Raw genomic sequence first — 12,762 nt, 5'->3', positions numbered from 1 at the left:
ATAAGTCTGATCATATTTTGAAACTGTTCCGTTCGGTGTTTATTGTTTTGTATAAACGAGATGTCAGCTGGTAGGTACATGTGTAGTTTAAATTGGAGTTCCAAGAATTGTGAGAAGACTTTTTAATGTGTTCTTATAGTTAATGGCGCTTTGTTTGACTTTAGTCAGAATCAGATGACTATACAATATTTATTAGCCAAAATAATGTTAGCTCTGGCTATAAGAAGTTTCGATACCCCTTTTTATATGTATAAGAAACTTACTTCAATTTTTGAAATAAATATTTATTCGTTATGTACAATATTTATTTGTGCTATTTATGTAGGTGTATATATCTCTTGTATACGTAGATGTACCACAATGAAATTAATTCTTTAAATATATTTTGAAAATAAATAAATGTTTCCCCTTTTTCATTTTGTCTTGTGCTTTTCAATTTCTTCTAGTTTAATGTTCTTGATAATTTTGATTAAAAGTTTACACTCAGATATGCAAATAGTATAATTGAAGCACTCCATTTCTGGAGCATCATTCAATTCCGATTAAATTTACAAAACATTATTTGCAAGTCTCGATTTACATTAAGCTGAAATGTTGTGTCAACAAACAGAGCAAATCCTATCGGTGTTTATTTTGTGTGTCCGTGTTTGAAATAATCTCCAGCCCAGCGATTATTTGAAACACTCATGTGATCCATTCTGTTTCCGTATCTGCTCTCCCGGTCCCTGCGTCCATCCATCCAAACTTTTCCTAGTGTCGTAGCTCTAAGAGGAACTTCCATCGAGATCGTTTGAATCATTCAACGATGTCTACTCGGAAAGTGCTGTGTGAATAAAAGAATTGAAAGAAAAGAGGAATTGATTGAATTTTATTGGGGTTCCCAAATTGACGAAAGAAAGAAAAGAAAAAGCATTAACTTGAAAATCAACTGATAAAAACAAGATATTTTTTAGTTACTTTAGCCATAAATATACCCAATACAATAAGAAATTAATTTTATATACGTTATAATTTGGATATATATATTTATATGAGTATTATTTAAGCATTTTAAGACGGAGGTATTACCTGACCGTTTGCCTCGCATGCCCAAGAATCCGTTGGGCGCCCGCTTCTCTCCCCAGAGGTAGAGCCATGGATGTACCAAAGACTGCTGGTGGATCTCCTCGTTTCCGACTCTGTTTCCCTCCACATCGCCTTTCTTTCCCCGCACTGCCACAAATTTGCTGTTGAAGTCTGCGAAGCGCTGCTGTTTTCCCCTCAAGTCGTAGGACTTTTTAAAGAAATTGTGCCAGAACTGGGGGCTATTAGATCTTCAAATCGATTGAGAGTGGTAAGCAGTACAATGGTCTCCTTGATATACATACTTTTTTAAGAGATTTAAAATTTTATTTATATCCTAGAGTTAATTTACATCATATTTTACTATTAAGGATAGTAAAAGATGATCTGCAGAGACCACTGTACTTGCATGGTAAGTCGACTTACCTCGGAAAGAGCAGCCCGTTTGTAGTGCTGGTGGGAGACATCCTTCTTGCCGCGCATTCCCACAAAGGAGTTGACCGGCGCCCTCTTCTGCTGCAGCTCCATGGCCTCGTCCTCCTCCGCGTCATCGTCTCCGGCCAGCAGAGCAGGACGCTTGCCCCGCATGCCGGTGAATCCTGTGGGAGCCCGCTTGCCCACGGCGGATCCGTCACCCGTTATCCTTTCAAAGAAGTCCTGCAGGAGGCTCTCCCGCAAACGCTCCTCCTCCAAATTCTGCAGGACGTCGTTCAGGCGGGCATTGATCGGGATGAACTTCTTGCCGCGCATGCCGACAAAGGCCAGCGGAGCCTTCTTCAGCCGTCGCCCGTTCTCGGAGTAGTAGCCATCCGCCTCCTCGTCGGCATAGTCTAAGGGATCCGGCCCAGATCCGGGTCCAGATCCCAGCCAATTGCCTTCCGACGTGTCGCGCTCGTCGTCCTTCTTGCCCCGCATACCGATGAAGCTGGACGTGGGCGCCCGCTTCACCACCCTGCGAGGCGACTCATCGGCAGGCGGCACTGGACTGGCGGAGGACTCCGTCTCCACATCCGCCGCACTGGAAGGTGCCGTCAGCAGGAGCAGCAGCACTAGCGCCACCGCTATCAAACCGCCTTGAGTGCGCATTGGACGTAGCTAGCTTTTAGGCGGGCGTGAAACTCAAAGCGCTGCTGGAAAAGCAAACTACAGAAAAGAAAAAAGGGAATAACAATTAATACCTATAAGATTACATTAAAAGAATTATTTCTTAAAAAAAATAATACAGCTTTAAAAAAATTTAAAAAAAAGGTGCAATCCATGTTAATGGGTTGGCAAAGAAAAATCTTTAGAAGGAAACCCTTTAAAATATAATGCGAATAATATAACAAAAAGTAAGGAAAATAACAATTGGGAAATTTTGAAAATTTATTTGGCTTAGCAAGCTGCAACAATAAAACTCGTTCTTAATTGTTTGCATTGCAAAACATTCCACATACCAAAAGGTAAAAAAGCATACAAAAAGAAGACCCTCCAAAATGTTTTCCATTTCATTTCCTGTTTTGTTTGTTTGGATTTTCTTTTTTTTTTGCTTATACTTGCTTTAGTGCACTTAGACTTACAAATTCCCCGTGGCGGCGTCTACTTGACCTTTTTGTGTTCGCGTTCTAGGGAAGCCAGGGGGCAAGAGTGGTTAAGGGGCTTGGCAGGGAAAGCGGATGGTTTCTACTGGCATGGGGGCATTTCCATGGAACCGAAAATCATAAAAGTTTCTTATAGTTCAATATGTTTTTTAAAAGATATTTCTATTTTTATTCGCGCTAATAAATGACTGAAGAAAATTAAAAAAAAAAAATTATGATTTAATAGAACCACTTAAATTCAATCAATCGTATCCTAGAGTTGTGGAGACTTCTGTGGAAATATCCATACTCAATTCGTGGCTGGTTAGCGAGGTGCAATCGAGTGCAAATGTAACGGTTGCTGATGTTGCAATCTATAGTCCCAAGTGCAAACACATAGGGAGATCCGCAGGAAGATACACTCAGGAATTTTTAAATATACTTCTAAAATTGCGCAAAAAGCAAAATGATTCCTGAGGTAAAAGCAGGTCCTTAAATATTTAAATTGACTTTTTGGGTTCAGAAAACGGAAAGTTTAATTATAAAAAATGTCGTAAAAATTTGTATTTTAATTTATTTTGATAACAATTTCTGACAGTTTGTCATGTTCTTTGTAAGACAACAAGTGTTTCCCTGTTTATATCCAAGTGCAGCATCCCGAGCCGCAAGTATCTCTAACGAGTTGACGCCACGCTCGATTATGCCACGCCTTGTAAAGTCAAATTGGCATGCAAATGCCCCTGGCCCGATGGCTAAAACCAGGGGGAAAATGGTGTCGAAGCTGCTGTGGAAGCTGCAGCAGGAGCAATAGATGTAAAAACTGTGGCGACGTCTAACGATGCGCGCAGGAAACAACAAACATGTAATTCAATTGATTGCCACCGGCGGCGTCAACCGCAAACAAGCAAACATTGTAGTTTCGAGTGGAGGAGAGCAGAAGCAATTCAATTGAACTTAGCGAAATGAATTTGAATTGCATTGAGGATGAGTTTGCCACAATCAACAGGTTGCCCGGCACTTAAGCCCCATCACTGTTATGATTGCGACTCCTCCCTGCGACTCTGTTTGCTTGCAGTTAGAGTGGAGCCTGAGTGCTAAAGGCCCTAAAGTTTTCTGCTTTTTAAAGCCGAATTTATAATATCAGGGACCTGAAATGTCAAAGCATCAGCACATGTCGGGGGGAGCTTAAGAGGTACAGTGGGTTTCAAGAAAAATTATCTCATTTATTTTTAAAATTAAAAAAATATATGTACTAAGTATATCACAAAGTTTGATATATAAAAAATAAAGGCAAAAAAACTTAAGATAATTAGAAAAATGAAGATTTAAAAAAAATTTAAATAACTTAGGGTAGAGCATTTTTAAAAGAGGGTTCCTACCTTTTATTATTTTATAATATCATATCATATCATTATCATATCATAGTTTTATCAGGTCATATGTACCATTTAAGAAATTTCTGTCAACTTTAAAAGGACTTCCTATCCCACTGTGCAGTGTCCAACTAATGCCTCTAAAGTTTGCTGCTGCAAAATTAACAGCGTGCAAATGTGGCGGGCTTCCGGTTCTCCGGCTACCTGTCCTCGGCTCATCAGGGCACGTCCTGGCAGGACATCGGGACATTGCGTTGACAGCAGGCAGTTGGACAATGGATGCGTACTAGGAGCCCGGGCTCCACCCCCTCCGCCTTAATGCGGATTGCGGATAAGCTGTTAACTTGGCCATGTCTGTTGTCTAATTGTCTATGTAGGCCGCTCTCTAACCCAGAACGTGTGTGTGCGACTTCCCCGGGGTGTGTGTCCATCCCAAAGGACACTTTAAACTGCCGACAGGCGTGTGAGATTAAAGACGTGCCCAGGATTCCCACGTCTAGATTTACATTTTGGCCAACACATTGTGGGCTCTTCTTTCAGCAGATGGGTTTTCGTGTGGGTGGGCGGGTATTACGGGTCCATTAGCCTACGGAATGTGACCCAAGAACAGACGGACAGAGTCACAAGCCCAGCAGAAACGCAGAAACGTATGAAATTAATAATAAAACAACATGGAAAATTCACTTTTTGGCCAATTGCCTGCGGCTGCATTCTCATGTCACCCTATTTCGCATGCCAGGGGGCAAGAGTTTAGGCCAGAGCAAACACACACGCAGTTAATGCATAAAAAATGAGGCGTGACTGTGTTTTTAAATCGACTCCCTGTTTCACTAGCAGCTGCAGCCCGATTCCGGACTTCCACCATGCGTGTGGATTTTAAATAAATTTACATTCATTTTTTCTGGAACCACTACGTTATGCTAAGGACCAGGGGCCATTGCAAAACTCTTGATTGATGCAAATATGGACTGGCCCAATATAATAGGTCATAAGTCTGTTATTTAAATAAATATAATATATCCTTGGAAAAACCAATCTGAAAGGGTTTGAAGATAAAAAGAAATACGGGGGTGTAATTGTTAAGGTACACATTAGGCTTGCTAATAGTCAATTCATTTCTTTACCCTGGGTTTTTTACGTGAAATCTTTTCAAAGGCCACCTTTATAAGTACCCATAATCGGCTAGTTAATGTACTCGTTAAATGTTGAACCAAAACCCGCAATTTTTAAGGTGGCATGGATTTAACATAAAATTTTTCAACCGATTCTATAATGTATATTGATCAAGAATCAGGAATCTTTTTATGAATCAAGAGAACCCAGTATGTTAATCTACTTCGTAAATGTTTAATAAGAACTTATAACTTGTAAGATAAATCCAAATTTTTTAATATAGTTTTTAAAATTTCAAGAAAGTCTTTCCGCAAGTGGTTGTTCACTTGTTTAGCCACATGTTGCCCAACAAGTTGTTCTGGGCTCTCTTCTCTCTACGTTCTCTCGGTTCCCTGGTCTGCAGTGCACTTAATTGGGACTTCTGCTCAACGCACGATCAGTTTGAATTCGGACTTCAAGCGGAACACTTGGCGCACTTTCCACCTCCTAACCATCGCGATCGTATTCCGTGTTTCTATTTGGTCGGTGCTCTAAATACTTCTTTCACTGCGTGTAGCTGCAGTCACCCAGGTGAGTGCCATCTGAATAACTGGAGCTCGATCAGCGGGCTTCTTTTCGAATAATAGAAGCTCAATCAGCAGGATCTCTAAGACTACTTATCGAAGCATGAACTAAACTGTCAGCAATGTCAAGTCGAACCCGCAGCGGGGTCCCAACTTTATAAAATCGGTGTGGGGCTTAGGTATGGGGCCTGCGAAATAATCTATTTAGGTCATATGCTTAAAATGTTCTGGGCTCAACTTGAGCCCTCGTTAACGTTCCCGTTCTGATTTTCCCTTTGGTGCTGTAAAATATTTCCATTTGTAACTGGGGTAGCCGTCAAAGGCGGTGATTTTGTTGAACATGTACATATTTCTAAAAGGTTAATTGCACTATCAGGGCTGGTATTTTACAGATCATTTAGTAAATAAAGGTGAATTCGGGTTATCGGCGTTGCACTTTATGATCTTTCATAGAATCAATTGATAAGAACGAGGGAATCACAACGTGTAAATCACAGTCGAGAGTGCATGAATAAATTATTTGTTCTTTTATGACAATCAAGTTACAAGTTTTGAGTCATTGGAAACGCCAGAAAATGAAGTACAATGAACTCTCTGTCAAAATTAATCGATTATAACATTTTAAACAGTGGAACTACAAAATATTAAACTTTTCCAAGCGGAAAAACACAATAATTAGTGGCAGCTAAGCATCAGCGGATTGTTAACTACAAAAATATTTGTTTCTTGTCAGTTTATAAATTATGTTGGCTGAAAAAATATTCCACAATTCTAAGTAATTAAAAGAATCCGAGCGAGAACAAAAATAAAACACAAACACACGTAGCATACATATGTCAAATCGCATAAAATGAAGACGTTGGGGCGAAGAAAAAATGCTGTGCCGATAAGAACGAACTCATAGTATAGTGCCCGAAAGCTGGAATAACAATCCATTATTATTGTCGAACAGCTGCTGAGGAGATACAAAAGTTTGTATGAAACTCTACCCTGCCCCGAGAATCCGTATTAAATAATTGACTTATGCTGAGCCTGCATTAATTAACGAGACCCGATGGGAATGCAGCCGCAGACCAAAAAGCGGGGGAGCTCAAGAAGTTCGGGAGGGTCTGGGTAAATGGAATTAATTTCAAACGATTCATAAGCAAAACAAACAAAAGATTATATCGTTTTGTTGTCACTAAGCAATTGAGCCGTGAACTTCAATTGAAACATCTCAGACGACGCGAGACAAGCTGTGCACTGCGATGAACTCAAGCGAGCCCATCTTCTTTGCCGCGATGATTTAGATTGATTCTCTAGGAAGCGGAACGGGTTAAGACTTAATACTAGCCGGAAGAAAAGTACCGGGTCTGGAAATAGGGACAACAGAACACTTTATGAAATTTAGTTAAGTATGCACACATGGCGTCTCTTGCATTAAATGACTTATTTGGATATCCTTATATCATAATGTTTTTAAAAAAATTAAAACTTTAATTGAGTGCTTTTAACCTAATAGCCTTTTAAATTATTTTGAAAATGGTTTCACTGGTGTTCCAGCGTTGTTATCTTTTAAAGCTTAATTATTTCTTCGAGCTAACCAAGCGAACTGATAGATATGGGGTAACTTTATAATTATTTTGTGTAGCATTATCAAGTTCTAATTTGTAGTTATGAACTGACAAGATAAACATGACAATGCAATACAATAACAGTAGCAGAAAATAATAGATATGGTGTCATAAGTTAATTCAGTTATTAAGTTAAGAATAGAGAATTTTATATATTTCTTTATTAGGTTTTTCGAGGGACCACAAATTTTAAGATGTAATCTTAACCTTAATAAATAGATTTGAAAACCCTTTGTACACCCTCTTTACCCCAGAATGAAGTTTTTTTTGGTGGTCCTGGTGGTCCTTTTCTCGCTGCTGGGAGCGGTTTCAGCGAATCGCACTTTCACAATAGACTACGATAACGATCAGTTCCTGAAGGATGGGAAGCCCTTTCGCTTTATTGCGGGCTCCTTCCACTATTTCCGCGCACATCCAGCCACCTGGCAGAGGCATCTGAGGACCATGAGAGCCGCCGGTCTCAATGCGGTGACTACGTAAGTCATTTACGGGTTATTATAATAATATAATATATTATATAATATTCAACAAAAATACTAGCTATGTGGAATGGTCGCTGCACAATCCCCGCGACGGCGTTTACGTCTGGAGTGGAATAGCCGATCTGGAGCACTTTATACGCCTGGCTGTGGGTGAGGATCTGCTGGTCATTCTTCGACCGGGCCCTTATATTTGTGCGGAGCGCGATATGGGCGGCTTTCCCTACTGGCTGCTCAACAAATACCCGGGTATTCAACTCCGCACAGCAGATGTCAGTAAGTAGCAAACACTTTATTTCAATTAGAAAAATAGGTACACCTTTTTTGTAACAACTGGTCGAACTATGAAAATAACTCTCTATTTCCTTAGATTACCTAAGTGAAGTGCGCATTTGGTATGCCCAACTGTTTGCCAAAATCTCCAAATATCTGTATGGAAATGGAGGACCCATTATCATGGTTCAGGTGGAGAACGAGTATGGCTCCTATTTTGCCTGCGATCTCAACTACCGCCACTGGATTCGCGATGAGACCGAGAGCCATGTCAAAGGTCAGGCGGTGCTCTTTACCAACGATGGACCCAGTGTGCTGCGCTGTGGTAAAATCGAGGGTGTCCTGGCCACCATGGACTTTGGAGCCACCAATGATCTGAAGCCTGTCTGGGCCAAGTTAAGAAGGTTCCAGCCCAAGGGTCCGCTGGTCAACGCTGAATACTATCCCGGATGGTTAACCCATTGGACCGAACCCATGGCCAACGTGAGCACCCGATCGATTACTTCCACTTTTATGTAAGTTCAAGTTTTGGGTTCTGCTTTGTAATTAAAATTCTTGCCCTCTAATTTGTTTCGAAAATTGTTTATGATTATAAGGAGTGCCTTTACAAACTAAGTTACTTATAAAAACATTTTACCTTCCAGAAACATGCTGGACAACGGTGCCAGTGTCAACTTCTACATGTTCTACGGCGGCACCAATTTCGGCTTTACGGCTGGAGCCAATGAGATAGGACCAGGGAACTATATGGCGGACATCACCAGCTACGACTACGATGCACCCATGACGGAGGCGGGGGATCCCACGCCCAAGTACCAGGCCCTGCGTCGCATTATCGCCCGCTATCTACCGCTGCCCGATCAACCCGTTCCCGCACCCGTTCCCAAGCGATCCTACGGAACTGTACGTCTGACCAGCTGTTGCAGTCTGCTCTCCCCGGAGGCGAGAGCACGTCTCTCGACAGGATTCGTTCAGGCCACTAAGCCGAAGAGCTTCGAGGCTTTGGGGCAGTACTCCGGCTTGGTGCTCTACGAGACCTGGTTGCCCAGCTTCCAGCGGGATCCAAGTATCCTCAATGTTCCCGGAGTGGCGGATCGTGGTTATGTCTATGTGGACGATGAGTTTGTGGGCATTTTGGCCAGGGAGACACCTGTCTTCGAATTACCTCTAAGTGCAAGTGCCGGGCGGAGGCTGCAGATCATCGTGGAGAACCAGGGTCGCATCAACTTCGGTCGCCAGCTCAACGACTTCAAGGGAATCCTGCGGGATGTGCGGCTGGACAAGCAGGTGCTGAGCAATTGGAACATGACCCAGTTCCCGCTGGAGTCGTACGATAATCTGGAGCAGCTCATCACCCAGTCGGATGAGGCAGTTCGTCAGGGTTTCCAGGAGCTGAAGAAGCTGCGGACCATGCTGCGCACGGGTCCGGCCATCTACTACGGCCAGTTGGACATCCAGAAGGAGGCGGATCTGGCGGACACCTATCTGGACATGTCCGGCTGGGGAAAGGGCATTGTCTTTGTGAACGGCGAGAATCTCGGTAGATATTGGCCCCTGGTGGGACCGCAGGTCACCCTGTATGTTCCCGCTCCGGTGCTCAAGGTGGGCTCCAATCGTCTGGTGGTGGTCGAGTACCAGCAGACACCCACCTCGCAGGAGCTGCACTTCCGGGACACACCCATCCTGAACGCCAGAACCGTTTAGGCCTAAGGGCTTTCGTGCATCCATCGCCATACATTATACACACCATGCATCATTCGTTAATGTAGATCTAAATGTAAATTTATGCGGTTTAAGTTCTTTGTGAGACATTAAAGCGACTCCGAGACGGACGCGTCCTGTCTGCCTCGTTATCCCTTTTGTAAAAGACTCATTAAAGCCGTGGGGGCATTAAAGTCAGTTGGGGAGTGGTGGGTCGGGCATGTGTGACCTTTGTGCCTCGGCCAAATTAATCCCTAATGATTGAAATTGAAATCCACAGAAATGCGCTGATGACGAGTCGTAAGTCAAAGGCGGGTCGAAAATGGAGCCGCGTCTTGGTTCGTTTAATTTTAGGTAGCTGAAAAGTTTTTTTTATGACAGTTACAAAGTCCCCCCTCTTTTGCTTCCCATTCAGGATTCTTCGTTTCCAAAGAAGTGGCCCTAAACATGTTGGATTACTTATGTTTATTATATGAATGATTGGATGTTTTAGAACTTGGGGTACCGAAGTTGTTGGGTAATATAAGGTAAATAAGGTTTTGAGCAGTGCTAGGACTTTGGATACGATTGAAAAATACACACATTTTATTACACAGTGTTCCCAAAAACCTTCCCAACTGTTTTTTAAATTCTTTTATTGGTTTCCTTTCAATTTTTAAACTTTTATTATAAATTTAAGGATTCCAAAGACTGTTAACTTTTATCATAAATTTAAGGATTCCAAAGACTGTTAACATACAAAATATTTTTTTTAGGATTGTCAAAAGTGCTGTTATATTGAAAAGTTCTTCTTCCTTAAATGTTTTTTGTATTCTTTACCAAGAATTTAATAGTTCTGAAGCCCTTTTACTATCTCAAAATACCTTAAAACTGTAATAAAACATTTAGCTAAATTATCTACCTGGAAAAGTCGTTGCTATTTCGGAGCCCCATTACCAGGAGTGGTACGGGCCCGTGCCAGAGAATCACTCCCCACTTGGCCATCTCTTGTTGCCGTAATGAGTCCGGCAGCTACAGTTGTGGGCCGGGTTAATTAGTCCTGGCTCACACACTCGCATGCAGTGGCTTACATTTTAAAGGATCTTTTAGGCGCAGCTGCAGCTCGAGTATTTGTGTATTTGCTGGCTACACATGCTGTAATTGCCCTGCTCTCGTTGTCCAAGTTGACATAAAACAAGTTAAGACCCAGGGGCAGTTTTAAAGCGCCGCCTCCCGTCACCCGTGGCCACCCAGTCCATCAACCATTTCAGTGTCTTTTTGGCATAGTGCTTTCCCGAAATGGGATGGCATTGCGTGCGGCCACCGGATGTGTGCCATTCCCATTCCAGTCCCAATCCGGAATCTGGACCCCTGCATTGATGTTGCTTTTTATTAGCTTTGGCCGCCGGCTGCCAATTGATGATGGCCGTCCTCCATAAACAATGTTTCTGCTCTCGCCGGACCAAAAAATATGTAAAACAAAGGCAACTTGACTTTGAAAATTCCCAAGAAGTTTGCTCGTGTGTTTTGTCACCCAATTGACGTGAGGATCTTGTCAGCTAATCAGCCCAATTAACACGTTGTCAGCCAGGGACACCCAAAAGCGGAAGGACATTTAGTTTCAAATAATAAATCAAATAAACTGCTGCTTTAAAATGAAAAGTTCTCTTATTTCTTCTTTAAACTGGGTGGAAGTAGAAGCCACCCAAGAAGTTTAATGTTGAGATGGTCAAATGCGTTGTCATAAAAACTTGTTGATGATATTAAGCAGACCCCAGAGATCCAATGGAATATAAAATCTGATAAACAAGCTGAGTTATTGCACTGTATCATAAAATTTTAAATGTTTTGTTTTCCACTTTAATGTTGACAAATGCCTGTCTTTTTCCAGGGATACTTTTTAAAATTGCTTATTTAAAGCTAAGGAAAATAAATACGATATGATATTTGAAACATTATTTGCATCCTAGAAAATTCCATTCCCTTGCAAATTTTTTTAAGTTCTAGAGTGCTGCTTGAAGAAATTAATTAAAAATGTATAAATTTATTTGGATTAGTTTTTATCATTAAATAAAATTAGGTTTTTTATCATTATTTTCACACTTTGAAACTTAAAAAATATCACTATCGAACTCTTTCAAACATACATGTATACTTTGGAATTTTTTAAAACAAAAAAGAATCTACCCAAATAATTCTGATTATTCTTAAAATAGATAACAATAGTTTGTAAAAGCTCACTTACAAATAAGTCCAATCTGCTTTGGAAATATCTTTCACTTTCAGTTGTATCTTATCTCAGAACTTTTTGAACTGCTCGCGTAACGAACGCGCCGAGAAGTATGCAACAACAGACAGATCGAAGCGACAGCGGCCCTTTATAAAAGCTGCAGCAGGATAAAGCCGAAACAGGAAGCCCGACTGGCAGGACACGAAGGCGCTCGGCTCGTGCGAGTGTGTGTGTGTGGGTGCTCGTGCATATCAACAATTGGTCGAATAGAATCTGAAGCGATACGAGGTGTGGCTGTGTGTGTGGCTGTGGGTGTGTGCTCTTTTCTGCGGCCGCCACTTCAGCGGGGAATAAAAAACTGCCTCTTCGCCGAGCAATTGAATTGAACGGAAACTCTGTTTGCATATGTGAATAAAACATATGCAAAAAGTAGGCGAAATGCGAAAAGGCAAATCAACAAAAAAGGAGAAAGTAAAGTGAAATGAGGACCAACTGGCCAACTGGCAGAGAGCCTCGTGTATGAAGAAGTTTTAATTTCGATTTCGGTTTTCTTTTTTCCCGCACTCATTTGGTTTTTCGCTTTTTATTTTAATATTTATGATTTACCTTATGCATGCAAAAGGCCCAAATAAAAATTATTCACTCTGTTGATTTTGCCCTGGCTATTTGTCCAAAAAATTTGTAATTAAAATTATTTTCATGTGCCGCCTGCAAAGCAAACAAAAGGATTGTCCTTAACCACAGGATAAACTGGGAGTGAATTTTAAAAAATGTGCACAAAATGTTATTTAAAATAATAATAATTTGCCGCACTGAG

General features: G+C 41.4%; 2 protein-coding genes across 3 annotated transcripts; one reads left to right on the top strand and one right to left on the bottom strand.

The window, feature by feature from the left end:
* Positions 1-263: 263 nt before the first annotated feature.
* LOC108031920 (tachykinins) lies at positions 264-12,070 on the bottom strand. 2 transcript variants are annotated; one of them, XM_017105691.3, is made up of 4 exons: positions 11,961-12,070; positions 1,489-2,205; positions 1,069-1,297; positions 264-823 (listed from the first exon to the last, which is right to left on the bottom strand). In XM_017105691.3, the coding sequence occupies exons 2-4, from the start codon at positions 2,146-2,148 to the stop codon at positions 810-812; spliced, it is 903 nt and encodes a 300-aa protein (XP_016961180.1). In that variant the 5' UTR covers positions 2,149-2,205; positions 11,961-12,070; the 3' UTR covers positions 264-809. The 2 variants fall into 2 exon arrangements, with proteins under 2 accessions (XP_016961180.1, XP_016961181.1); XM_017105692.3 differs by having other exon boundaries at positions 1,069-1,273.
* LOC108031918 (beta-galactosidase) lies at positions 5,553-9,902 on the top strand. Its single transcript, XM_017105690.3, has 5 exons — positions 5,553-5,677; positions 7,538-7,759; positions 7,824-8,038; positions 8,133-8,550; positions 8,680-9,902. The coding sequence occupies exons 2-5, from the start codon at positions 7,539-7,541 to the stop codon at positions 9,737-9,739; spliced, it is 1,914 nt and encodes a 637-aa protein (XP_016961179.1). The 5' UTR covers positions 5,553-5,677; position 7,538; the 3' UTR covers positions 9,740-9,902.
* Positions 12,071-12,762: the final 692 nt, after the last annotated feature.

This window comes from Drosophila biarmipes, chromosome 3R, assembly GCF_025231255.1.
Source record: "Drosophila biarmipes strain raj3 chromosome 3R, RU_DBia_V1.1, whole genome shotgun sequence".
Classification (NCBI taxonomy): domain Eukaryota; kingdom Metazoa; phylum Arthropoda; class Insecta; order Diptera; family Drosophilidae; genus Drosophila; species Drosophila biarmipes.
The sequence above is the reverse complement of the archived record's forward strand: the minus strand, read 5'-3'. Positions and strand labels throughout refer to the sequence as shown.